Source organism: Colias eurytheme, chromosome 23, assembly GCF_061535395.1.
Source record: "Colias eurytheme isolate Ceu_HAF_F1 chromosome 23, ilColEury1 Martin Lab GWU primary, whole genome shotgun sequence".
NCBI classification, from domain to species: Eukaryota; Metazoa; Arthropoda; class Insecta; order Lepidoptera; family Pieridae; genus Colias; species Colias eurytheme.
In genome coordinates this window covers 5,427,106-5,455,095 of record NC_143002.1, presented here as the reverse complement: position 1 = coordinate 5,455,095, position 27,990 = coordinate 5,427,106, and the positions used below count along the sequence as shown (strand labels likewise).

The window sequence follows — 27,990 nt, the reverse complement described above, 5'->3', positions numbered from 1 at the left end:
ATAATATAAACCACATGTTCCAAAAACGTTAAGTTATTTAAATTTTTATTTCAACCTCAACAATTTACTAGAAATCTCTATTAAGTGCAAAATAAGTATTTTTTTATTTATTTAAGTGCCATATAGATGATATAGACCTATTTAAAATGGAAGAAACGATTTCGTACATTGATTTTATATCTTTAAGTAAATTTGCATACATTGTTATGGTACCACTTATTTTGTGTTCATTAAAAACTAATGATTATGATTAATAATGTGAGCATCAGTGTTCTTTGCTGTCATCGTCTTCCATTGCAAATTCAGAGTCTAAAACCACCTGAAACAATAAATAAATATATAGATGAATTTAGAGCATAAGTTGAGCAAAAATAATCAAAATTATGTCTTAACAGTAGTGTTATAAGGTCTAATTTGGATTTATAATATAGTAGAGATAACATTTCATAATATGTATTACTTAGTTGATACTAATACAATTATAAAATTACAAATGCTAGAGTAACTTTCTTTGTCTGTGCCTTGTTCACGCCTCAACCATTGAACCGATATTTATGAAATTTAGTATTTAGATAGTTTAAGAGCTGTTAAACGACATAAAAAGTGAAATCCCATGTCCCCTAGTGGGGTAAGAGGCAGATGCATTATACATCTGTTTCACTTGATTTTCTAGAGGGACAAGTAGATCAGCCTTCTGTGTCCTGCCAGACAGAGACTTTTTTTCTTCGTCTTCACCGGGAATCGAACCTAGGATACCTCGGTTCTACGCTCACGCGTCAACGTCACTATACCAAGGAGGCGGATAAAGGACAGAGTAGTTTTAATCCCGGAAATCCCACGGCAACAGGGTAATAATATGCGGGTTTTCCTTTTACTACGCGGATGGAACCATAGTATAATTATAATTTGATACATACCGCCTGCATATCGGCGACTGCTCGATCGGTTTCCTTCTGTTCACTGTCTTCATGGTCTTCTACTACTTGCATGTGCGTTTCGTGCTCACCATCTAAAATAAATACCTTTTTAGTAACTTCAAACTAAATATAAGAAAAAAAAAACAATGAATATACAAAGAAACTGGATGCAGTACTCTTTGAAAATTACATAACATTTTGTTTAACAAGTGTTTTATGGGTGTTTTAAACACACCAAAATAATGGTTACAAAAATTCATATTTATTCTTTTTGTCTGTGCTTCAATCACGTAAAAGCTACATGGCAGATTTTGACTAAATTTTGTATTGTGTTAACTCAATATTCATTTATAGACATGTACCTACATTTATTTGTAAATCATATATTTTACTGAAACATCATCAAAAAACAAAGTAAACAATTGTGTAAGTGAAGTCCCAATGTCCCCAAGTGGGGTAAGGGGCAGATGCATGATACATCTGTTTCACTGATTGATTTTCTTTATGGACAAGTAGGTGATCAGCCTTCTGTGTCCTACCAGACCAAGACATTTTTTTTTCTTAGTCTCCACCGGGAATCGAACCCAGGACCCCTCGGTGTTACGCTCACGCGTCCACTGTACCAAGGAGGCGGTCAAACAATTGTGTAGTCCACACTTAAATCCTCTTTCTAATTTATCCAGTACTTGATTGCTTGTAAAATACAAAAAACACACACTATACCTTCAGAAGTATGTATCAACTGTAGCGTGCCGTCCACAATTTGGCCCGAGATCACACCCGTCAAGTTATTAACATTGATCTGTTGTCTAATCTTCTTGGCCTCTTGTTCTATTTGCTGTTGCAAGTATAGTTCCTTGTGATGTACCTTATTATGATACTTGAGATGATGCGCTTTTGTGAATTTCTTGTTGCATGGGCCGCAGCTGTAAATTATAATGTATATAGATAGATGTAGAAATTTAATTTATTGAAGTGAAACTTCTTTATCGGGGTTGGAAAAAAATTTAGTGTAACATTTTTTCGTTACGCGTGACATTTTTCCGTTACGCGCCATCTTTTTCTTATCCCTACCACGCGTGATACACGTATTTCTGTAAAGTTGCATATAGTAAATTATTTTTTTAAAAATAAGGTCATAAAGAAGTTTCACTTCTTACGCGTGTACACTAGTATACGCACACATTTTTTTTGGATATAGTTCAATTAAGTCATGCTTTATAGATTTTAAAAAGAAAACAATATACTATAGAACTTAATGGATTATTTTGTAAAAAACAACATAGCAAAGGTTAAATTGGAGATAAATATTAAATTATGTATTTTGAAGATTCTAAAGGAAGTCTACTATAAATTAGAATTTTTTTAGTTCTAATTTCTCCAACAGTTATCAACAAGATGGTTACATAAAGATAACCATTCTGAATATAAAATAGCAAAAGTATAGTTTTATTTTATATAAAATAGTTTAAAGTACTTACGAATATTTCTTCTCGCCAGTATGTGTGAGCATATGATTCGCCAACACATAGGAATATGTAAACGACTTGCCGCAGAGCGAACATTGATATGGCCGGATGCCCATGTGCAATCTGTTAGTAGAAATAAACATGATTATTTTACATTTTTTAAAGAGTATTTTTTTTTTTTTGCTATAGTGATCTGCAATCAGTCGCAAGACTTTTATCAGATGAGGTGACTTAAGATAACTTTTAAAGAGTATAGTAAATATTATGCTTGCTATGATTACTGGATATCATTCAGATCGTTAGTTGAACGTTAAATAAAGTTGGTTGCGACATTTGTATCCTTGTAGAACTTTATGGTGATTTTTATAAATTAAGTCTGATTTGTTGCAATGCAAAATATTTCTCTTGTAACAGAGGTATTATAATAAAATAGCCAAACTTTTAGTTAAATCTCAATTAGAAAGAGAGAGAAGATCGTGGTACCGTACCTCCATTTTTTTTCATTAAAAACCATCAAATCCTTTGCAATGCTTCTCGACACAGCCTCATATTCCAAACTCTATACCTAAAAAGACCCAAAATACCCTTTAAAAACTAGTTTTTAACTCACCGTTCATGTTTCTGCCTACTGCCACAATCTGCAAACCTTCTGGGACAGTGTTTACAGGCGTACGGCTTCTGGCCCGTATGTTTCAACATGTGACGTTTCAACGATTCCTTGGCGACCGTGGAAAATCCGCATACACTAATATTGAGCATTTTTTAGATTTTTAGATTTTTTACCTTTCCGAAGGCCGTGTTTTGTACCGTACATCGTTGAAGGAATTGTATCTTTAGTGCGATACAATTAGGGTGCATATTTGCATAGAGGACAGCTAAAGTGTGTAGTAGTGACGCGATAACATGAAATCTAAGCCTTAATTATTAATGTAACTTAATTAAGATGCATTAAATATTAATAAACGATTGAAAATATCAAAATTTTTACACATGCTCTGTATATCCAGTTAAAATAGCAAATAATCTGTGTCATAAAGTGTAACATACTAGGCTATCCGCAAGCTCACTGCTTTCAACTTTCAATTACATATGAATAGTCTTAATCGACATCCACGATAAAACTTTAATACATTTCATGTTATCGCGCACTAGCAACACCACCCACTGTTTTGTTCTTGTACAGGCGCCTACCAACACCAAAAAATGCACTTGCAATGCATTTTTTGACGTGACAACGTCTTATAATTCGATAGAGCCGGTTGCACGCACGAAAAAACATGACTCATGCGGCGTTACCTCGCTCTGAGGCGTTCCATGTAGGCTTGAAGTGCAAGCGAGAGCGCGGAACGAGCGACAAAGAAGCACAATCGGACGTTGTCACGTTCAACTATCGTCAGTATACCGACTTTACAGACAAACAATTTTTTTTGTCAACTCGCCTCTCATGCTTCTGCCGGCTGCCAAAGTCCCCAAACCGGCGGTCGCACACCCGACACTTGTACGGGCGAACTCCCGTGTGCCGGAACATGTGCCGGCGGAGCTCCATGTTCATCACGCACGCGTAACCGCATATACTATGCAAAATTTTGTGTGCCAGTTTGAGAAAAAAAATTAGTGTACCAGTTTGAGAATAAGTTTTTTTTTCTTTTTTGGTGGCACAGATTTATTGTAGTACGCAAAATGTAGTGTGGGAGTGTTTTTTTTTTGTTTAGTGGCACAGATTTGTTATAGTACGCAAATGGTGTGTGGAAGTGTGAGGTTTTTTTTTTGTTTAGTGGCACAGATTTGTTATAGTACGCAAATGGTGTGTGGAAGTGTGAGGTTTTTTTTTTGTTTAGTGGCACAGATTTGTAATGGTGTGGAAAAAGTGGTGGTGTGTGTACAGATTATAGAAGGGGATAGTTTTTTATGGTATGGATGTTGTATAAAGTTTTGTATGAGATTTAAAAATATAATATATATTTTTGTGGAACAGATTGATAAGATATGCAAAAGAGTTGTGTGTGGAACTGATTATAAATTGGTTGTGTATTGGGTGTGAATAGATTGTAGAGATGCAAGTTTTTTTTAATGGTAACAAAGATTGACATAGAATCTGTGTAAGATTAATTAAAGTTTGTGTTAGGAAACTGTATTTTGTTACAGACAAAGTTACTGAATTTTAACAGAAAATGAATTGTGTAATAGATGTGTTTATTTTCCAGTGTAAATATAGTAGACTGCTGTAATTGACATAATATAATTGACCAAGATTATATCTACACATAAAACAAGTTAAAATATTGTAAGATTACATTGATGTCTAAAATTTATTTCGTTGATGTTATGATTGTATTATTTTATAATTAATATTGTATTTATCAATAATCTTAAGACGAAGAACGGGTGCGGGTGCGTGGTGAACATATTGTATTTTTAAATACGTACGGTACAAAAACCTGCCTTTATGGGCGCAGGGGATAATAAATTTGAAAATGTATCTGAATATAATTTGAATATTAAATTTTGTCAGAAATGATTAACTTTTTCTAAATTTCTAATCAATCTAATCCACCCGCACCCATGCCTTCGGAACGGTTATTAATCTTAATAATGACAAAAAAATTAACAATAAAATATCTGATGCAAAAAAAAAATATTTTGACATTTTCACATTCAATAAATTTGACAGAAAATATCAATGAGATATTATTTTTGAAAATGAGTATGGAAATTGAACAAAAAAATTGCAAAAAACGTATAAAAATAAATACCTGCATACAAATGGTTTGATGCCCAAATGTCTTCTAATGTGGGCTTGAAGTGACGCATTGGACGTGAATGAAGCGCCACAAGTCTCACAGACATGTCTAAAATAAAATTACATATTTATTATATTATACAAATATTTATATAGGATTTACCCAAGTAGAGTTCATAAAAATGGTTCTAAACCACTTCTGAATATTATTATCTGTCTTTGAGTATTATGTATTTTATCCAAAGACAAAATGCCCGCGGCTTCGCCCGCTTTGCCTAAAACCTAATAAATTATATACTAAAACCATTCTCTTGAATCACAATCACAATAGATGGCTATTTAAAAAACCGCATCAAAATCCGTTACGTAGTTTTAAAGCTTTAATCATACATAGGGATATAGCCATAGGGTTATAGGGACAGAGAAAGCAAATTTGTTTTATACTAGGTAGTGATTACTAACTACTAACTAAAAATGAATAATCCATAATGAAAGTAGGTAAAACATTATATGTAACTTACGTTTTAGCATACACATATTTTTTCTTAGTCGGCGGTTTCTTCTTCTTCGGCTTAGGGTTTAGCACACTATCGGAGATCGGTTCAGAGAATGCGAGTATAGTTTCCTTGAGCAACATATCTTCATCTTCCACTTTGACCTTGACTTCCTTCGGCTGTTTGAGCTTCCTCGGTCTGCCACGCTTTTTAGGTTCTTCCTGCTGAATAAATTATTATTTAGATATTTCATTACAGATATGGTGATATTTGTAGAAAATTACATTTTCATTTTCTCTTACAGATACTATACTATTTAACCACGAATTCTTAAATCTTTGTCTTAAATCTAATCCATACTAATATTATAAATGCAAAAGTAAGTCTGTCTGTCTGTCTGTTACTCAATCACAACTACTGAACCAATTTTCATGAAATTTGGTATGGAGATATTTTGATACTCGAGAAAGGACATAGGCTACGTTTTATCCCGGGAAAATGACGCAATCCCGGAAATCCCACGGCAACGGGAACTATGCGGGTTTTTCTTTGACTGCGCGGGCGAAGCCACGTGCGGAAACCTAGTAAATTATACATGTACTAAAACCTTCCTCGAGAATCATTCTATCTGCTAAAAAAACACATCAAAACCCATAATGTGGTTTTAAAGTTTAAGCATACAGAGTGATAAATAGACAACGACAGCAAATTTGTTTTAATATGTACTATGTAGTGAATAGTGATATTATAACTTTTCAATTTACTCCATACTTGTTCCTATAATTTTCCAAATTTGTATGATAAAACAAAAAACCACTTACATTGATTATGTCTTGGTCTTCAATAGCTTCATCACCATCACCTTCAGGCACAAAGTCGGGGTCAGAGTCCACTCCTGGTGAAAATAAATGCATAATTATTAGTTATTAAGTATGTATAATGATTGAAGGCAAAAAATTCATTTTTTCTCTATAATCACTAATGATTTCATTTGTACAACAGAACAATATTAATAAGTAAATTTATATTTATTTTTAGGAAACTTATAACTAGACATCGGATTATATGCACTAACAAAATGCCAAAATATGCATGCAAATATGCACTAAAAAAGGCCGAAATATGCACTAAAAACGACTGATATGCCTAAAATATGCACAATACAAAATCAAAAAACCTTTATTAATTTTAAATTTAAATCAAAGATTGCACAAAACCAGTGAAATTTTCTTGAAATTAAGTATAGTTTTTGTGCCAATATACAATTTAGCATTTTAACAAAATTTTCGATCGCAAATTTGTGACTTTTGTCACCCGCGAGCCCTGTGTTGCCACCTTTCCGGGCTAAATCTAGCCCTTTTTTGGAATTGAACCCGTGTTTTAAGTTTTTAGCCCCAAAAGGGTAATCTAGCCCCATTTTGAATGGCTCAAAAATTACTTAAAATGGAGCCCATTTTGTAATTTTTTGCCATTTTACCATGCCAAAATAGGGTTGGTTTACTCGCTGAGCGTTCTGATTGGCTAATAAAGGTTAGTCGACCAATCAAAACTCCCGCTACTTAACGAAATATGCACGATTGGGGAAAAAGGCTATAATATGCACTAACGCCGTAATTAGAGAGTTGTAGATGTCTACTTATAACAGAATATTCACATACATACATGATAATCTTCTTGCATTTCCTCTCCCGCCAGGTTGCCTGGTAGAGATTGCTGTTTAGCAATAAGGCCGCCTTTTGGGCAAATTATGCTTTTGTATTTCTACTTCTTTTGGCATACTATCGTTTTCTTATACTTTGTTCAATAAAGAATTATAAATAAATGATAATTAATAAAGATTTAAAAACCTAAAAAAAAACACTACTGTGATATTTTTAATTCCAATAAATGCCGATTTTTCAATGCTTGGATAAAACTTATCCGTCCAATAAAGTATTACACGATAATATTAAAATGTCACGTAAACTGTCAAATACGGGCAATTAGAATACGTTTTTAAAATGGTAGTTTTATACATTATTCGACGAATAAGTTTTAACCAAGGATTGAAAAATTAGCCCTAAGTGTACTAAGTTAGAATCTGTACATTTAAAGGGGCTCAAAATCGAGTCTAAAGAAGTCTGTCACATACAAACATACAGACATACAGGTTAAGCTAAAAAAAGCATGTTAATCACAAACCTTCCAATTCAAAAAGCCCTTCATCATTCTCATCATCAGGTTCTTGCTTCAGTTCCAAAGTACCGGAAGCCAAAAGTGTTGTCAGTGCTTCTGGTTCTTTTGTTTCTTCTTTCGGCTTCTTACGTTGATATGGCGATACATCTATGGAAATTTGTAAATTAGTAAAAGTGCAGTATGGGATATTATAGAAAGATAGTTTGTCAAACAATAATCCATACTTAATATTATAAATGCGAAAGTAACTCTGTCTGTCTGTCTGTTACTCAATCACGCCTAAACTACTGAACCAATTTGCATGAAATTTGGTATGGAGATATTTTGATACCCGAGAAAGGACATAGGCTAGCTTTTATTGCGAAATATGTACCACGGGCGAAGCCGGGGCGGACCTCTAGTGGGATATAAATATATAGATGTTTCAAATATTGTTTGCACATAGAAGGAATTGAATAAGGTACATCATTAATATAATGTAGAATTAACTAAATAGAAGGATGTTTACTTGTGTATTTTGGAAAGTGTTGTATATTACACTCATATGTTGTATGAGCTATATAGCTTGTATGATAAAATCATCCGCAGATATTTGAATAGCAACCATTACTTTATTTCAAGTCTTTATAAACGGCACCTGATTATAAAGACCATCAAATTAGTATCAAAAATGTACATTGCTGAACATTTTGTAGATATACTAGCGACCCGCCCCGGCTTCGCACGGGTGCAATGCTGATACTAAATACACTACAGAAAAACTGTGAACGTTGTACCTATATATAAAAACATAGCGGCCCGGCCGGCCGGTACCGCCGCAAACGCTACGTCCCGCAATTTTTAAATCTGTAATATCTTCGAAAATATTCACTTAAATCATACGGTGTAAAGGGCCATATAGATCTATATTAAATGAACAATGTATTCAAGGTATTTAATTGGTTAAGGATTAATGCTGTATTGGTGAAAATCGCTTCGAAAATTAGCTATTATTTGTCGTAAAAAGTAAATGACAAAAAAATGTTATTGTGGGTTATCCATAAGAGATAGACATATACCATCGTGGACTTTTCTGTAGACCTTTTCAATGTGTATAATACTTAGTACATTTTTTTGATAAAACTCGTAGGGTTCAGCCTGCGTTTGCAATATAAGCGGAAAAAATGTAATTTTTTACGACATCACATTAGAAATCTCAAAAATAACAGTACTTCTCCTCTATTTAATGGATGTTATTATACATATAAACCTTCCTCTTGAATCACTCTATCTATTAAAAAAAACCGCATCAAAATCCGTTGCGTAGTTTCAAAGATTTAAGCGTACAAAGGGACATAGGGACATAGGGACAGGGAAAGCGACTTTGTTTTATACTATGTAGTGATTTCATTAAAAAAAATCATACCAATCTGGCCTTGTTGATTTGGATATTTCCTCGGCCGCCCTCTCTTCTTGGGCCCAGGTGCCTTGATGACAACAGCATTATCCTGGGTTTTGATGAGTCGCCTGGTCCATTGGGTCTGCGCGTCATGTTCCACTGGGAGCTCATATTGTAATAAGAGCCCATTTTCTTGTTTGATTGTTATAGTTTCAGTATCAGCGTCTGTGATAGTATAAACTTGCAATAAGAAAATCGAAAAGAAATTACGTACGAACTTAATTAACGCCGACGAACCCGTTAAATTCGAAACATTTTTTTTATACGTTATACCTACTGAAATATATTGAACAATTTACATACGTGATGAACTATCTCCAACGTTACTGCTCGTTCCGGTAAGGGATGATGTCTTCAAAAATTCGTCTAAGCATTCTTTCAAAGTGCTATTTGAAGAAAGACATTGCTGCTTGAATTGATACGCAAATGTTAAACGGTCCACACAAATTAAACATATAAGCGTCGGTAGCGAATCGTTCTTTGTAACCTAAAAACGGAAATTAGGATAAATAAAAAAATTAAAGAGGATTGTTTTTGATTATCAAAAATAATAGCAGGGATGTCAGCAAAAAATCAAGAAATTGCATAAAACACCAAGATATAGCAACATTATTGTACAAGATTTAAATAGGGTGGCCATCGCAACCATTTTGTAAAGTTGTTTTTCCATACCTCCACGCCACAGCAATAAGTGTATTTATCACTTAATTGATCGTTGTTTTCGTCCCAATCGAACAATGAAACCATATCTCCTGATTCCAGACATACTCGACACGTTAATTGCCAATCCATTTTTCACAACGTATAGAGAAATAAGAAAAATTTTGTTCATAAAATAAATTGCAAAGTTACATCGGGCATTATTAAAACGAGTAGTACCAACATAACGACGCAATATTTGCAGCGAGAGGCGTCATCTCATCGATATTATTACGTTCCGTTTCAGGCAGACGTACATTGTACATTGCGGTCAGTTTACTGTAACATTTTGTTATTTATCTATCATAATTAATTCTTAAAAAAAAATAGATACCATAATACTATGCATTGACATAGAGATACTTGAAAGTGGATAAAAAAATATTTAAATGTTATAATTAAATAATTATATACTCATGTTATAAAGGATAATATAAAATCTAAGAATTTATAAGTATCTCTTAAATCTTTTTTTATTAAAATTTTATTACGTTACTCGTAATTATTGCAAAAGTAGAGATTTAAAGTGCATAAAATTTATGCCTAGAATGGAACCAAGATACTACCAACTGCCAGAAAATTATAATCTGCCCCTGAGATCTGCCCCTTCTTTTTCATTCCAAAACGTCAATTACATAGGGAAATACGATAACAACAAAAACAATGAAATTTAACAGAAAGATCGACGATTATAAATAAAAAATAAAAATGGAAGTGTTTAGATCAGAAACATTTTATATATTTGTCCGAAATGAGTCAAGTCTCTGGTGGAATCGCGTAACTGGTGCATTTTCCGTGCGATCAGGTAAGTTTTAACTGTAAAAAATATTAAGTAATGAAACGCTGATTTGAAAAAAATATCACAACATTCAACAATTTATTTCACTTTAATTATATAGAACATTTAGGCGTAAAGCACTTCAGTCAGTAATAAATAATAATTTTTATTTTAGCATGGGATCTATCAGACATAGAAGATATCGAGTGCTTAGGTATAACAGAAGGTATTATTGGTAAAGTAGAGCATTCCAACATCTATGAACCGAGGCTTATGATCATTAGAGAGAGTGTGCCAGTAGGCCAAATATATTTCCACCACACAATATATAAAATCAAATCAATATGTTTCCTCAATTTGGGTACTTCAAATCAAGAGTTAGAGCTTTGCCCCTGTACGAAACATGGCTCCTCGACCTCCATGAGTAGTACCAGTAAATCTGTTAATAGGAAAATGGGCGCAAGATTATTTGAAAATTCAGCATTTCTAAATAAAACTGTAGGTGCAGTGAAAAATGTCAGTAATACAATTAAAACTACCACACAACAAGCCGCAACTCAGGTATTTTATTTGAAAATATTACCTTGTTTAACTGTAATAAAATATTGTAGAAAAAAATATAATTTCTTATTAGAAAATATTTTACGCAACTATTATAATAAGATACAGAACATTGTATAAATTAAACAAAATTAATTCCCAAGGTGAAACAAACAGTCAAAAAGCAACGCGAAATAAAACTAGATGAGCGGTTTGAGAAACGACTAACTGATGAACTGCATAAGATATTTGATGACTCAGATAGTTTCTACTATTGCCGAACCCTGGACATTACAAATAGTTTACAGAGACAGTATGAAATAGAGAAGATTCTTGAAACAGAGGAAGGTGCAAACAAACCAATAAGTGATTTAACAAGATGGTGGAAATATGTTGACGATAGATTCTTCTGGAATAAATATATGCTGAAGGATATTATAGCATTAGAGGTAAATGTATCAATTATTATAATTTTCCTGTAGTATTTATTTAAATTAATTAATAAAGGAAAAAATATGTATTTGAAAATTTGATAAGCATATTGAATGTCATATTTCAGCGGGTACAATTATTGGCATATGTATATTTTTTTGGTATGCCTTACAGCCTAAACCGTTGGACGAATTTTGATTTACAAGGTATTGTTGCAATCATCAGAATTGTGATAATGTGGTAGGCTGGCTAAATTAGCAGTCTTTTTCTTCTTATTTCTTGTTGAAGTGAAACATCTTTATCGGGGTTGTAAAAAAGTTTAGTGTAACATTTTTTCGTTACGCGTGACATTTTACCATTACGCGCCATCTTTTTTTATCCCTACCATGCGTGATTCGACGTATTTCTGTAAAGTTGCATATAGTAAATTATTTTTTGAAAAATAAGGTCATAAAGAAGTTTACGTGTGTACACTAGTACACGCACACATTTTTTATCCGATAATATATATTGTTTTAGAGTCCCGGTTGCGATGAGTGGGTGCTACCAATAATACAAGGATACATACATTTGTCCCAAATCGCCTGTGAACCACCAGATGTGAACCCATTGAATACAGAGTCCCTATCAAGTAATAGTTCTTGTGATGAGACATTCACCTTGGGTCTTATATCTAGACGATCTAGGTATCAGGCTGGGACGAGGTGAGTGGTGGAAATTTGAAAAATTATTAATTAAATTTTAGAATAAAAAGAAAAAGCAAATATTTATAAATCTGTTAACGCTGTTAAAATAAAAATCGATTTTTTTTTATGCTATCCACTGTTCACAATTAAAGAAGTGTATTTATTTTTTGTTATTTTTCATTTATTAATAAATCGTTTCATTTCATTCCCATTTAATGAAGTGTAGAAAATTGTTTGTGTTTAATTTATATAAAAATGTAATTATAATCAGGGATGATAATATGAATGAATTTAAAGTATTTTAATGTGCATACAAATTACAATCACGACACTTTTAATTTTATAGAGTTTTAAGATATAAAACGTGTTTTAAATCCGTTTTTTTTATTCTTTTTAATCATGCAAATAAAATAAAATATTGGCAATGTATAGTCTCTGGGAGCAAGGTCACACAGCATGCACTCGCAAATCGCTGACGTGCAAAAATAACGAGGCCTTTTCATCTTTCGCTACTTCAACGTATTGTATAACAATTTATTAGTAGTGAAATTGAATAGGAAGTGAAATTAAAGTTTTGTATGATTTATTTGGATTTTTTTAATAGATATTTAAATACGAAGTTGTTGAGATTTTTGGCGAAACTGTATTTTGATAATTAATGACTTTTTTGTTGAGCTATAGCTCGCTATATGGAAACGTAACAAAAGTGAATACGTAAGGATCCGGCCTTTTAATTTATTTTTAATCTAAGCTTAATCTAATATGTACATACTTAAAGTTCGTAAATAATATTTGTCCGTATTGTTTTGTTAAAGTTAATTATAAATATTGTAATACAAATAGCTGTAAGGAATCTATGTATGTAAAAAATAAATAAATAAATAATAATAGGTATCATATTGGAGAAGGCTCGAATTTTTTTATAAACTATTGCTTTATTTAACTTTAACTCGCTTATTTTACTTTGCGAGTTGCGAGTATAATTTCGTAGTTGTATAAGCACATAGAGTATTTTTTTTACATCATATTTTTTCATAGATACAACCGCAGAGGCATAGAACCAACCGGTCGAGTTGCAAACTACGTGGAAACGGAACAAATTGTCTCCATTGTATGCTCCGACAGCATTCATCGGGCTTCCTTTGTGCAGGTATAGAGGTGTAAGCGGTATATCCGTATGGAGGTATACAATGTATTAGTATGAACGGATCATTCGTATTAGATACTAGCTTTTGCCCGCGGCTTCGCTCGCGTTAAGAATTAGTGTTATTACTTATTATAAACTAGCTGTTCCCCGCGGTTTCACTCGCATTGCTCCTCCCGTAGGTTTTAGCGTGATGATATAGAGTCTATAGCCTTCCTCGATAAATGGGCTATCTAACACCGAAGAATTTTTCAAATCGGAACAGTAGTTCTTGATATTGATATGATGTAATTGTTATTAATATTCAAAAAATAAATGTTGCCTATACATATAAAATTCAGTCCATAAAAATTAAAAACGCTAAGTCATTTCCCTTGTTAATTTTCGAAGAAAATTCTTCACAAATACGTAAAATAATATTATTGGTTTTCCTTCAAAGGTATTTTAGTGGGTAAAAATAATAAAAACAATTTACAATATAAAAGTATTGTTCAGCTTCGTTGAATTTCTGAAATCGGTCGTTGACCTCGTGACGTCACTATATACAGTTGTAGTAGGTTTGATTGTCGGATAGGGTTGTCAATATATGAATAAATTATAAAAAAATAACTCTTAAAATTAAGTTTAATTAAAAGGACAGATTGTTTTTAATTAAAAAGCATATTCTTTATGTCTCTAATTAGATTGAAAACGACTGAGAAAAAATAACGAGGTGACGCGACGTGCCATTAATTGGAAGAATAAAAGCCCAGATGAAATTCTTAAAGTGAAAATAACTGATGTGTAAAAACATGTTTCTTAATTATTTTCAAATAAAAAGAAAAAATAAATGTTGCGGAAAAACAATATTGACAACCCTATTGTGTGTTGAGATTTAAGCACCGTTGTAGTTTATTGCCAGGAAATCAACAATTCTCATTTGAATTATGTTCACGTGAATGTTGGCAATTATGATTTTTGTCTTTCTGCTTCACTTGATTTTACAAACAATTTGGAAACAACGTAACACTTACGATTATGTAAAAAAAATATCAGATTCAAAGGCTATTTAATGTTCTGTTTAAATTTATAATATTATTATAGAAAACACAAAGATTCAAGAGACTCTTGAAAACATAATTATTATGTTGCATGAGTTAATTACTCAAAAAGACGATTAAAAACGTGACAATTATTATGTAGTTTGTAGACTTGTAGTGATAAACCACTATTTTAAATTTTACATTGTATGTAGATTGCAATTACAGAACCTACATTTTAAATTTGCAAATAAAATACAAAGATACCTACTTTGTGTGCTTAATTGCAATCAATAGCCATTATTTTGAATCGTTAATATTTATTTATTTGTCATCAAACATATTTTTTTTTTAATTTTATTAGTTTTATCTTATATTCTTTATGTATTCCTTTTATAGGTGCGTGGATCTGTGCCTATATTCTGGAGTCAACCAGAATACAAATTCAGACCGCCTCCACGGTTAGATCGAAGTAAGTTTGACTTTAATGCTCAATAATACTATACATAAGACTGAAATTACTTTGCACAATGACATGATATCATAACTCTTTTATTTTAAGGGGCTCTGGAATTTCTGAATTGTTAACTATTTTAACTACTTATTTTAAGGCCAATACACACAATATAATCTTATCTGAAACAAAATAAAAAGATGTTACATATCTTATAGATAAGATCTAATAAGAATGTGAAATTTCAATGAATTTATATCACGTTTTATATCATCGTTATTGTAAAATAATTTAGTTTTGAAATTCTATAAGTAACGGTTAATTAGTAATTTAGAACGTTTTTCTTATTGCATAATTTTCGAACGAAAATAAATCTACCGTTTATAAGCATAACGAATCAATTCTTAAAATCGTAGAGCTATGTCAGATGATCAAGGTCAATGAGCAAGATCAGATGCAAACCAAAGACTTAAAACAGATATGTAATAAAAAAAAGGATTAATATAACCAGTTTCTGAACATTCTAAAATGCTTTAGAAATTTTGGCTATGATATTTGACACAATAATATGTACTTAATACAAAAAAAGAAATATATATTTCTCTATAAATTTCTTCTCTTCTTAAATATTAATTTGTTAAATAAGGCAAAATACATTCAAATCTTATCTTCCGTTAAAATTTCAATCCATTATTTTACATTTTTTAATATCCTGTTATTTTCACTTAATTTTAATATTTCTCGCACAGCCGAAGAAGAATCCCACACAGCGTTCCAAAAACACTTCGAAGAGGAATTAAAAATATATAAACAAGTGTGCATAGTTAATTTAGTGGAACAGCAAGGGAGGGAGAGGATCATATGGGAGGCGTATGGGAACCACGTGCTTAAGTACAACAGCCCGGACATTATATACGCCACTTTTGACTTTCACGAGTATTGGTAAGATTTTTTGCCAGATTTACCATATTACCATCCTGTTACAAATGACCCGAAATTTTGTGGGTCATTTGTTCGCGTATATGGCGGTTCTACAGGGGTCTTAGTACGCAATAACAAAAAGAAAAATGATGGTCAGAACGCTGATACCGGATACCTTAAGATACTGTAATATAAAATATTACTGTATCTTAAGATAAAATATTATAGTATCTTCATCGTGTGTGACGCGCTTTAAACGTCATCAAAATGTGCAAGCGGTTTTGTATAAGACAATTGTTGAAATTAGCACCTTATGTCGTGGCAGTAATGTTCAAAGTCTATTGTATCGCTCATAAGTAAACTTTTTTGCAACGCCTGCGTATAGGCAGAGTTTTAATTCGTTATACACGTATAGGCAGAGTTTTGCTTCGGACATATTTTGAGTGTGATTGTGAGTTTAGTTGTTAATTGATTATAACAATGAATATGTTTTTTTAAGCTATTGCATAGCTTCTATCGCGGGCCTTGAGCGCGGGGACCAAATCCAGCAATTCCGTAACGAAAACAACCTCACGCTCCCCACGGGGACGGGCGCGGAGGTGTGGCTTGAAGGCATAGCATGCAATAGCTGTACCGCGGCAGTTCCCGAGTGCCACACGTCTTTTTTCTTTATTTTATTTAAGCTAACATTTAAAAAAAAATTACTAATTATAAATGGTAAAATATTCAATAATGATAATATTTAAAAAAAATTACTAATTATAAATGGTAAAATATTCAATAATGATAATATTTAAATGTAACTGTATAAAAACAATGTAAACAAACATAGTAATTAAAAAATAATACGTAAAAGTGGACCTCTGATGTTCTATTAATAAATAAATAATAATAATAATTTCCTTTCAGTCGAGGCATGCACTACGAGAACGTCAGTATACTAATAAATGCAATAGCTGACGTCATAGATGAGATGCGTTTCTGTTGGCGAGATGATCGTGGGCTCATTTGTGGACAGAATGGCGTCTTTCGCGTGAACTGTATTGATTGCTTGGATAGAACTAATGTTGTTCAGGTGACTAATTTTCTAAACTAATTTCCATAAGAATGAATATAATATTTATTTATATTTATTTATTTATAATTTTCCATAAAGAATGAATGAAAACGCTTAAGAGTGGGTATATAGCAAAATTACCATTCTTCTATTAGATGATACGTGTAATTTTTAAGACCAAATCTAAAAAATAAAATATATATCAAACTAGCCGATATTTTCGAGGATTCTGTTTGATCAAATTTCAAAAATATTAAAATTGACTCGATAAAAAAATTACGAAGTTACCCTTTAAAAGTAACTTAACTCTTTATTTACATGTTTTATTCTTATTTTTAGACGGCAATCGCGAAACTAGTATTAGAATTACAACTACGTCGTCTAGGTTTGGGTGGTGGGGGGCTCCCCCCTCCATTGAGACAGGCGTTTCTGGCCATGTGGGCGGATAGTGGTGACGTCATATCTAGGCAATATGCGGGTACTAAGGCGCTAAAGGTTAGTATAGATTATAATTTTCAATCCTTTGAGAAAAATAACTTGTGAAATATAAAGTATGATTCAACATAATTTATAATTTATTTTTTCAATTTCTAATTTATTTTTGGTTTTTAGTACCGCGAATAGCGATTCTGAAAATACAGAATATTCTCGAAGTTGTCGAAGATTTTCTTTTCTGATGGCAATCTTGAAAGAAAATAGAAAACTATGGCAACATTTTTTTACGATTTTTTTTAAAGTAGTGAAATATATTTGTAGTTATATATAAATACTTTAATATGTAAATATACACATTTACAGGGTGATTACACACGAACCGGTGAAAGAAAACTAACAGGGATGATGAAAGATGGCGTCGCTTCAGCGAATAGGTAAAGTATAACCTGAAAAGAGCGCAAAGTATAAGTAGAAATAAGATAGAAATCGTAGAACCGTAAGTGTGAAAGTGAGATGACATTATGGACACAAACGATCAATATTTTATTATGTTTTTATTCATATTTTACTGCGTTCATTGTCGCTGTGTCATATTGACGAATACTTAACGGTCATGGAGTTATGGGAAGACACATTTTTATAGAATTTGTTTTAATTATTATACTTGTACACACGTTTAAAAAAAAATACTTACACAATTTTCTTCTGACCTCCCCTCTCCGCAAACTTCCTCAAAATTCTTCTCCATTCTATCTCTATACCTACAAGTATCAAATTCATTCACATAGTGCAATTTGCACAGATTCATCATCCGCCATTTTAACGACGCCATGACACAATGTGCGATAGACATTGCGCTCGGTCAACAAATCAATATGGCCGCCATAGAGGAATTTGACAACTTTTGGCGCGATTTAAAAACTGCGTCCTTAATGCTCGTCGAAAATGTGGATAGTGGCGCGCAATTAGAAATGATGCCAAGTTATTTTGGACACGGTTTGGCGAATGAATTTTTGGGCGCGGAAATTGCGTTCGGAGTGGGGAGGTCAGTGATAATTGCAAGATAAATGTACGTAAATAAAACTTTAATTAATAAAGCACACTTAACTTTTTTTAATAGATGTGTAAATAACCCCTTTTTATAAATTTATAAAGAATAGAAAAAAAATTCTATTCTTTATAAATTTATATAATTATAAAGCATTTGAATGCCATAAAACAAAAAATATCAATTTCAACCCCTTTTTAATTATTCATGTTGTTCTAAGGTGATAGAAATATACAATCGCAGGCTTTTCTGTAGTTTTTGTTCAGATTTTTTCTAGCTTTATCTGTTCTTCTAATATGATTCCACCGAAAATATATATTTTATGATACCATCATCTATAATATGCACGTTTTATAAACCATACAGCTTCGTTTTGAATCACTGACTATTGATGTATGTAAGGATGGTCGGCACTTATTCTTATGTCAATATTATAAACGTTATTAATTATAATCTATTTCGTGAGATTAACGGATAAACTTAAACAGTATTCTATAGATTTAAATGTTATTTTTCCATTAGTGAGAAAGAAAGAAATATTCATTCAATCCAAGTTGCGGACAGTTTTGGAATATTTTGAGATACTATCTAATTGTCTATCAACATTAATAGACACGCTACGAATATTCGTAGCAGTAGAAAACTCTTGTTGTATTCCTCATAATAATATAATGCAAAACACATCATGTGTGATGTATTAGCCAACACAAATATGTATTATATCTATAAAAATTCATATAAATTTATTTTCAGATACTATTTATCAACGTTTAAAGACGCGCTACGCCAAGTGGCCATAGATGTGATGACGGGGGAATCCCGTACCATCCCGGAACAACTGATGGTGCCGGACTGTGCGAAATGCACCACCGTGAAGGTGCTAGTGTTCAATGTAGGGCATGCGCTTGGTTTTTGTTTTTATTTTTCGAAAAAAAAAACGATAATTTTTTTTTTAAACATGAGGGTCAAAATTATGTTATTTTTCAAACTGACCATTAAAGTCATGTCAGTCTTTTTTTTGGCAGCTGTTATATTTTTTTGCAGTATTAGTTATATTATTTATTTGCAAATGTTTACTTGACCACAATATAACTTAACACTTACTAAATCAAATATAGCAAGAACAGCCAGCGCCTAGTACAGAAGCGATGGCGCAACATGTCAAGTCATTAATCGACGATTGCAAGAAGTTGCTAGTCGACACTGAACCTATTTTGGGCTCGTGGGGACTTATTGATGCTGATCCACAGTGAGTGTTATTTATATGAGATAGATAAATATAATCCATTGCATAATATAAACTAACATTTTTTGTGTAATCAAAAATTTTAACAAAAAAAATGAATTTTTTACTATAAAATTTTGCGTCATATTTTTTTCTCATCAAAACGACGTATACGTATAAAACGATAGTGTTGCGACAAAATGAATAATTTTAAAATTAAATTTCACACTTAATTTTTTAGCACTGGTGATCCGCACGAAACGGAAATGGACAGTGTTCTCGTACTAACAAGTGAGGCGTACTACGTGACTGACTACGACGAGACGTCCGACCGCTTGCTGTCAGTACTGCGCGTGCCACTTTCTGACATAACCGCGGTGGAATTGGGCACGCTCGATACTAACTCTACGGTGAGATATACACAAGCATACGCGAGATATCCGACCGCTTGCTGTTTATTGAAGGAATAAATTAGGAATCCCGAATATCTGTTAACTCAATTATAAAGCAAAAAAATTAAAAAAAATTTTTGCAAAAATAAAATTCAAAAAATCTATATTTTTGCTATTTTTGTCGCTATAAACGTTTGTTTATACATAGTAATTGATCAACACAAAAAATCATAACAAAAATGGCCAGTAATAGAATAAAAGAACCAGGCTGATAATAGTAAAAAAAAAATGATGCAGACGGTGAAATGGACCGAATTATATTTTTAAAAATTCAATTTTTTTTTTCTTTCAGATATTCAGCGTAGGCCGCAAGAGTACAACCGAGCCAGTATATTGTATTCGTGTGAATTATCTATACAATGGGGAACCTGGATACTTCCACATGTTTAGATCGACCACGCTGAGGTTCTTCAACAATATGGCCGTTGTTATTAATACTAAGGATGAGATGATTGGTTTGTATTGCTTTTTAACTGGTTGTTTAAATAATACTTTGATTACATTTGCAAAAAAATGAATGCTGAAGAAATTTTAATTATGTGTACAAATTAATAAATGAAGTATTTTTCCTGAGCTGTCTAAATGTTCTAAACTCTGTGAACATTCTCAAGAAATAATTCTAATTAATGTAAGATGTAATAGTATGTCACATTTTCTACAGTTGCCGGCACGTAATTTGGGCACTTTTTAGCGTACTGGGGGAGGCTTGCGTATATAAAAATGTACTAAAACTTGATGCACAAACACTCCCCACTACCCTTCCTGTACTATAGCCGCATAGAGTTGCATAATTATAGACAGTGCATTCACATTTTTCTTTTCTTTTTAGAATCTTTACATTCCATATGCGAGTCGATAATGGTGGCTCGGGATATAGCAAAACTACCGCCGGTACCGTTCCATGATGGTATTAAATTGGAGAGAAGGAAATCCAAGGTAAATCTAAAATATAAGTATTAACTAAATTGAAATTCTAATGCTATAGTTTCAATTAAGGTGAAACAAGCGTAATGACAAGCGTTTAAGTGTTTTTTTTTATTCAATATAGATTGTTTACAATTTAGATTGTTAGCTTTCCGACTGCAGCTGCGCACGATCAAAGAAAATTTCCATGAAAATTATATGTAAAAGTAGTCTATGCCACTCTCTAGAGTCTAGCCTAATTATCTACAGACACAAAATCGGTCAATTACGACAAAAAAAAAACATACAAACAAACACAAATCTACATTTATTTTTTCCAGTCTTAAAGAAGCATATGTAGTAAATAGAAACCATAGACAAAAAACTGGTTGTCTGTAAAGTCGGTTTACTGACGATAGTTGAACGTGACAACGTCCGATTGTGCTTCTTTGTCACTCGTTCCGCGCTCTCGCTTGCACTTCAAGCCTTACATGGAACGCCTCAGAGCGAGGTAACGCCGCATGAGTCATGTTTTTTCGTGCGTGCAGCCGGCTCTATCGAATTATAAGACGTTGTCACGTCAATAACAAAAAGTTCATAAGATAAAACAAAAAAAAACTTATCTTTAAAGGTACATCCAATACACGCTTCAGCTGGCGGTGCAAGATCGTCATTATATTTAGATCTTTCTAGACTCCCCACATTGACTAGGAACGTCAGTGAGACGCAATTAGTCGCGGATATACGGAGCGTTGGTAAGTTATATGATTTGTTGGAGATAATTTTAATTCGACAGTTTTTTTTAAAGGATTTTTGAAGTGAAAACTTCTTTAGCGGCGTTGAGCACTTTTTTTGTAATGGGTATAAAATCTTAAACTCGCGTCAGGACACGTGACCTGATCGAAAAAGCGTAAGACGGATACCATTCCAAAATATCAAACATGCTCAACGTTAATAATCAAGTTTTCACTTCTGCCGGCACTCCCGGAGCACATCCCGGAGTGCAAGTTGCAACCCGTTTTTTTTAAATCTTGCGAATCAAGTCTAACGGATTTTATAATATTATGGTGTATCGCTGAATAACAGATTGTAGATTATACAACTCGCACGATAGCTTATAATTTATCTGTGTGTCCCAACTTACGATGTACCAAGCTTAAAGCGACTTATAGCATTCGATGGTGATTCGATTTTTTTGTGAGTGCACGCACAGTCGACCTCGCGCTAGTGTGCACACAGCCTGTACACACTTACTGTACCATAGACAACACTATATGTATACATTGAGATAATATTACTACCTATGGAGGAGACACAACGAACAAAATCTGTGCGCCATTTTTTTGCTCTAACTAAGTTTTAAAAATTATTATCTAGTTAGGTACTTACCGATAAAAGTTATTCCTTAGCACTTTTCCGTATTATTTGTATTATTTGTGCAATATCGTAACACACACAAAGGCATATTTGATGCGTTTCACTTTAAAACAAATAAAAAATGAGCGTGCAGTTACGCCATATGGCGTATGTTGAGCGGAACATATGTGATGTAGGCGGTGTCGTCTCCATATGTATATCTCAATGTATGTATATCGCATAGACAGTGGGTGTGCGTGCACGAGCGGCGTGCTGTGGCAGATAGTGCGGCTCGCGGGCGGGTGCACACCGTGCCGGCACATCGCGGGCCCACACCGCGTTAGTGTGTACACAGCCTATACATAGACAATAATTCGTACCGTAGACTATAGAGTCGATATAAAAGTGATGGCGTTGATTAATGTAGTTTGAAATTTGGTTAAACGAATTTTTTTATGGTTGATGGTCTATGGTAATAGACAATAGGAGTCGAAGTAAATAAGTAATTTCGTTGATTGACAGGTTTAGTTTGATATTTTGTTGTTCAATTAGTAATTTTTTTGTAGTCGAAAAAATAATGTACCATAGACAATAGAAAGTTGAAATAAATACGGTGTCATCGATTGAAACGTTAAATTTAATTTTTGGTAGAAAATGGGTCGAAATTTCATGATTTCATGATTGAAAATGTGTAAATTAAATTTTCGTAGAAAAAGAAATAATTTACCATAGACAATGGGAGAGTTGAAATAAATAAAATGTCGTTTATAAAAAATGTATACGTGGTTGGTTGGTTGATAAGTGGTAATGAATATAACTTTTTTCATGAAGACTTATTAATATGTATTTTTGTCCATGTCTCATTCTGTCCATCTTTAAAGTGTTATTGATCGTTATAGAAAGTTGCCATATTATGAAACCTATTAAAAACATCTTAAATTGAAAAATAATATTCATTACTCTCATTTCAGGATCCAAAGCCCTAACGAATATGTCGGAACAATTCAGCAAGCTAAACAAGTTGAGTCACTCGCTCAACGCCCGCGCTCGACCGAGCCTCCAACTGAAGTTCGACCAAAACGCCGCTCGAACTAAAAAGATATTTACACTGGGCCAAAATAAACAAGATAATAAGAAAAAAGGAAGCCTATCAGATGGCATGAGCTCAGACTACTCCAGCGACGATGAAAACAGAACGAATATCTTTGAGCCTACTTTGGACAATTACGAACACATGCAACACTATATCGGCGATCAACAGAAGAAAGACGAAACGGACTGCGAATTGATAGAAAATCCACTTTATTCTTCCAAAATAGAACCCCATGACGAAGCTCCCACTGTGTCTACACCAAGCAAACAGATGCTAAAAACTCCACTCAGTACGAAGAAAAATCCATTCGACAACGAGAATATAACACCAGAAATTCAAATAGAATCAGACTATAAGCCAACACCTCCAAACTCGTTGATATTGAACCAGAAATTATCGCAGAGTTCGAGTCATATTAACTTCGATGAGACGCAAAAGAGTCCGGAGGGGGTCAATTATCATGTTCGTTCGAATTCTCAGCACGAAATTACGCTGAATATAGCGACTTCGCATAGTGAGTCTGCGATACGGCAGTTGAAAAATATCGCCAGTCCAGTTTCAAGTGCTACTAGGGATATGGTACTTTCGCCTTTCTCTAAGTTGGCTAAAGGTGTCCAGAGTCTTGGAGCTAATTTGGATCCGAGGAAAATTAAGGTTAGTACATATTTTCTGTTGCTATTTGGGCATGATGAGATTTATCTGATAAAAACCTTTTCCTAATTTTATAGAAATAAATTAGGAGAATTATTATTATAATATTATTATGTGCATAAGTTATGATTTTTTACCTTCTTCTTTAATCAAAAAGGAACAGCATTTATTTTTCAAGTAAAAGAAGAATTAATTTAGTCAAAATCGTGCTTCACGATATTTATCCATTTTTTTTATTTTTTCATAGAATGTAATACATTTCCAGTAATTTCATTCACAGGGGTCAGCAGGCGTGAAACATATAAGCGATCAACAATACGAAGAACACAGAAAACTACAAGAAAAGTGGCAAGGTTGCAACACTAGACTCGTTGCACTGTAAACCATAGAGTTACCATAGACTCTATGGTCTATGGCATAGAGTATAGACTATAGAGGTAATGTCATAGAGAAATATTCCATTATGTATTAGTTTAAATAAATTTTCATTTCATTTCATTTATGTATTCTTGAATTTTTTGTGTATTATTGTGTATTCTAGTAGGTAAAAAGTTAGAAAACATCGAAGTTAGTAAAGTTAAATACATATTTTCTTTCAGGTGTATGTGTACGATTTATAACGTCGATTTTATGTTAAAAACATAGTGATAAAATAACTAACTTAATTAATTATTTGTAGCCAATATGTTTCAGGAAATAACAAATGTAAAGTGCTAGACCGAAATCTTAACGAAAATACATTTTTTTTTAACTTCAAACCCGTACCACAGTCAGTACTATTGCTTATTATAATTTTATTAATTACAATGGTATATTTAAATATTAATTTTACAAAAAAAAATGTTACAAATAGAACCAGCCATATTAAGTTTCTAAAGTTACCCAAAGAGCTTTACAAAAAAAACACATTTCATATGAATGTAATATTTCTCTATAACAACTTAGGGCGGCCATACACGGGCAGATCGAGCAGTTAACGGCTGAGCGACGTACACGGACTGCTCGAACGGTCGGTCGTTGATTGCTCGAGATGTCAGTTGACGGCTTGAAGCAGTCGCGACTGCTCGAGCAGACATGTATATGGCAGTGAATGAATGTCTATAGTTCACCGCTGCTTGAAGCAGTAGCTTAAGCCGTGTATGGCCGCTCTTATAGGTGTAAAAATGCTTAGTTCAATTATTATAACTGTAGATTCTGTTATCCATAGTTATATGCAGGCCGATTTAATTAGGTAAATGCTTCAATACTTGATGTTTAAAATAGTTTTTGAGGCTCATTCCTAATAATATATGGTTAACTAAGAAATTATCTAGAGAATTATCTGTCTAATTTTTTGTACAAAAAATGTAATATTCTATTAAATTCATTTAAAAGACATCAAATTAACGATATATATCTGAAATACTCAAAATATAAAATAAAGAATGCTTCTCTAAAACATAATTTCATAGCAAAAGTCAATTGTTTATTGCTTTTTAATGTTATCAGTTTGCGTGTTTGTCCCGCCTAATATCCAAACTTAGTTGAATTTAGACAAAGCTTTGCTATTAAGCTGACTTGCAGGGTCCGTAGAGTAGAGCTTTAGGGTCTAAAATAATCAAAACAATGCTTAGAAAAAGCTCAATTTAGATGTCATCTAGACTATGGGAATTCCATCCAATAAAAGATTAAAAAAAAACTAAAAATACTTCTTCCATGTATGGTATACTTAATTATTAAATACATTAAGAATTGAACAATAAGGTAATCGATTGGATTGTGAAAAAAAATAAGGTTGGCATAAAATGAACTAAAAATACAAAATATTAGTTGTCATAATATATGTCCGTTCTATCTCTTTCTAACACTGAGAAATATCCTTTTGTAAAGTGAGATAGTCTGTTTATTACCTGATTATGGTAGTTAGCTCGAATAGTTTTTCACAAAATTAAAACATGATTTATAATGATTAATAGTACAACCATAGACAATTTTGTTTTAAACAAAATCTAGAGTTGAGACCCTAAAGAAAAGTTCAAGAATGTGTATTAGTAACTTACAAATTATTATACCTCGACGGTAATTTAATTTAAGACCTAATTAAAGTTAAGTTTTAGTACTAACTCAAATAATACTTAAATTTCGAGTATCATACTTAGTAGATTTCGAAAGTCGGCCAAACTACTTTAAAAAACATTCCTGTGTTCTTGTTTGAGTGTATTTCCCATTGAATTTGTAAAGAGTAGTAAAATTTGTGTTAAATGATAATTAACTATATTTTACTCCTATTAAGTATCCCAGAGAAATTAAAAAAAATGATTACCAACAAATTGGTAATTATTAAATTATAGAAACATTATAAAAATAAATAATTTAGAAAAGGTGTCACAAACTAACGTATATTTTAGATTGTTTATGATCCAATTTAAGCTTCACATCACATACAATAATTAATATTATGCCTAGAACAGTTTAAAAAGATTTTTTCACAAATTTTCGACAATTACTTCGTAATAGTGAGTGGATCTTAGGAATTTTTATAGCGTTGAAGTGATATTTATAATTAAAAACTTTAGGGCCGATTTTTCAATGCTTGGATAAAACTTATTCGTCGAATAATGTATAAAACGACCATTTTAAAAACGTATTCTAATCGCCGGTATTTGACAATTTACGTGACATTTTAATATTATCGTGTAATACTTTATTGGACGGATAAGTTTTATCCAAGCATTGAAAAATCGGCCCTTAATAATATATACAAAAGTCAAAAACCAAATGACAGATATTAAAAGAAAGACTAGTAGCGGTGTAAAAACTAAAATAAAAAAAAAATACTTTTTGTATCTCACTTTGCTTTTAAGGGCATCAAATAACAAATTTAGATTTATGCTTGATCACTTATGAATATACACCAAATATATACATTTATGAAGGTATATTATTGTATTGATTTAAAATGCAGCACTTCATTTTAGCAGTATTATTTATAGTATCATAGACTATAGAGATATTATGTACTATTGAATACAAGTTAAATTTTGAAAATAACTAAAACTATACAATATTCATCGAAGATTTACTAAACTTGAACTTTTTTTTATGCAAAATAGTTTTAAATTCATAGCACTGCTTAAAATACACTCTTAACCACTCTATTCAGTATTACTCTATGTAATTAAAAAATAGAACACGTAAATATATTATGGAGTAGACTTTGAAATGTCAATTTATTTATGAAAAATATTTTTTCCCCCGTGTCCTATCTGAATTCTATAGCCATATGCCAACGAAATATATAATATAGACCCTACTATATAAAGTATACACTATTTCGAATACCTTTATAACTTTGTAACTAAAACTATTTCTAAAGTATTTACAATTTGCTTAACAATGTTTATAAATATTCGACATTTTAAATACGAAATAATTTTAGGCCAAGATGCTTTTGCTCCTGATTAAAAAAAACTTTATACAGATTATAAATTCCTTTTTCAAACTTTATAGCACGATTTATAAAATATTATAAGTGAAAAAATATTAGTAAAATCTATGTATTAGTTTGTCAATTGTTTCAGATATATGTTAATTATAATATTACCACTTGTAAATTAAAGTTTCTTGATATTAAAAGTTCAAATTATAATAGCTTTTGTTCGAAAATGCAGTGAGATATATAGTATTAGAGAGTAACCTAGTACATACAAATTTATTTATATCTATTGTAAATAGATAAATGCAAGCTTTACATAATAATGTTTTAATTAAGGCCTATACCGATTAGAGCACTATCCGCTACCACCATAGGTAGAGATAGAATGCGATTAAATATCTTACGTAGTGAATTAAAGAGACTCTAATCACGTTTATCGATCGGTATAC

The 27,990-nt window shown here is 32.3% G+C and overlaps 2 protein-coding genes across 2 annotated transcripts; one reads left to right on the top strand and one right to left on the bottom strand.

Annotated features, from left to right (window-relative positions):
* Positions 1–63: 63 nt before the first annotated feature.
* LOC149898309 (uncharacterized) lies at positions 64–10,107 on the bottom strand. Its single transcript, XM_090115516.1, has 12 exons — positions 9,906–10,107; positions 9,537–9,720; positions 9,201–9,398; positions 7,802–7,942; positions 6,442–6,515; positions 5,648–5,841; positions 5,140–5,235; positions 3,826–3,960; positions 2,399–2,509; positions 1,641–1,843; positions 918–1,009; positions 64–319 (listed from the first exon to the last, which is right to left on the bottom strand). Exons 1-12 carry the CDS (start codon positions 10,023–10,025, stop codon positions 266–268), a joined length of 1,602 nt encoding a protein of 533 aa, XP_089971642.1. The 5' UTR covers positions 10,026–10,107; the 3' UTR covers positions 64–265.
* A 469-nt stretch (positions 10,108–10,576) lies between these two features.
* Positions 10,577–26,661, top strand: sp3 (phosphatidylinositide phosphatase spermathreecae). Its single transcript, XM_090115485.1, has 19 exons — positions 10,577–10,737; positions 10,886–11,271; positions 11,415–11,699; positions 12,202–12,386; positions 13,407–13,518; positions 14,931–15,003; positions 15,735–15,927; positions 16,816–16,981; positions 17,303–17,458; positions 17,762–17,832; positions 18,201–18,443; positions 19,200–19,338; positions 19,565–19,695; positions 19,913–20,081; positions 20,416–20,578; positions 20,953–21,059; positions 21,658–21,781; positions 23,354–24,129; positions 24,407–26,661. Exons 1-19 carry the CDS (start codon positions 10,641–10,643, stop codon positions 24,506–24,508), a joined length of 3,678 nt encoding a protein of 1,225 aa, XP_089971611.1. The 5' UTR covers positions 10,577–10,640; the 3' UTR covers positions 24,509–26,661.
* Positions 26,662–27,990: the final 1,329 nt, after the last annotated feature.

Excerpts from the sequence above, each read along its gene's own strand:
- LOC149898309 (XM_090115516.1), bottom strand. The coding sequence starts at position 10,025 with ATGGATTGGCAATTAACGTGTCGAGTATGTCTGGAATCAGGAGATATG. Across the intron at positions 1,010-1,640 it reads GTTGATACATACTTCTGAAG|ATGGTGAGCACGAAACGCAC; the intron begins GTATAGTGTGTG and ends TATTTATTTTAG. Across the intron at positions 320-917 it reads CAGTCGCCGATATGCAGGCG|GTGGTTTTAGACTCTGAATT; the intron begins GTATGTATCAAA and ends TTATTGTTTCAG.
- sp3 (XM_090115485.1), top strand. The coding sequence starts at position 10,641 with ATGGAAGTGTTTAGATCAGAAACATTTTATATATTTGTCCGAAATGAG. Across the intron at positions 16,982-17,302 it reads ATAGAACTAATGTTGTTCAG|ACGGCAATCGCGAAACTAGT; the intron begins GTGACTAATTTT and ends TCTTATTTTTAG. Across the intron at positions 20,082-20,415 it reads CGCTCGATACTAACTCTACG|ATATTCAGCGTAGGCCGCAA; the intron begins GTGAGATATACA and ends TTTTTCTTTCAG.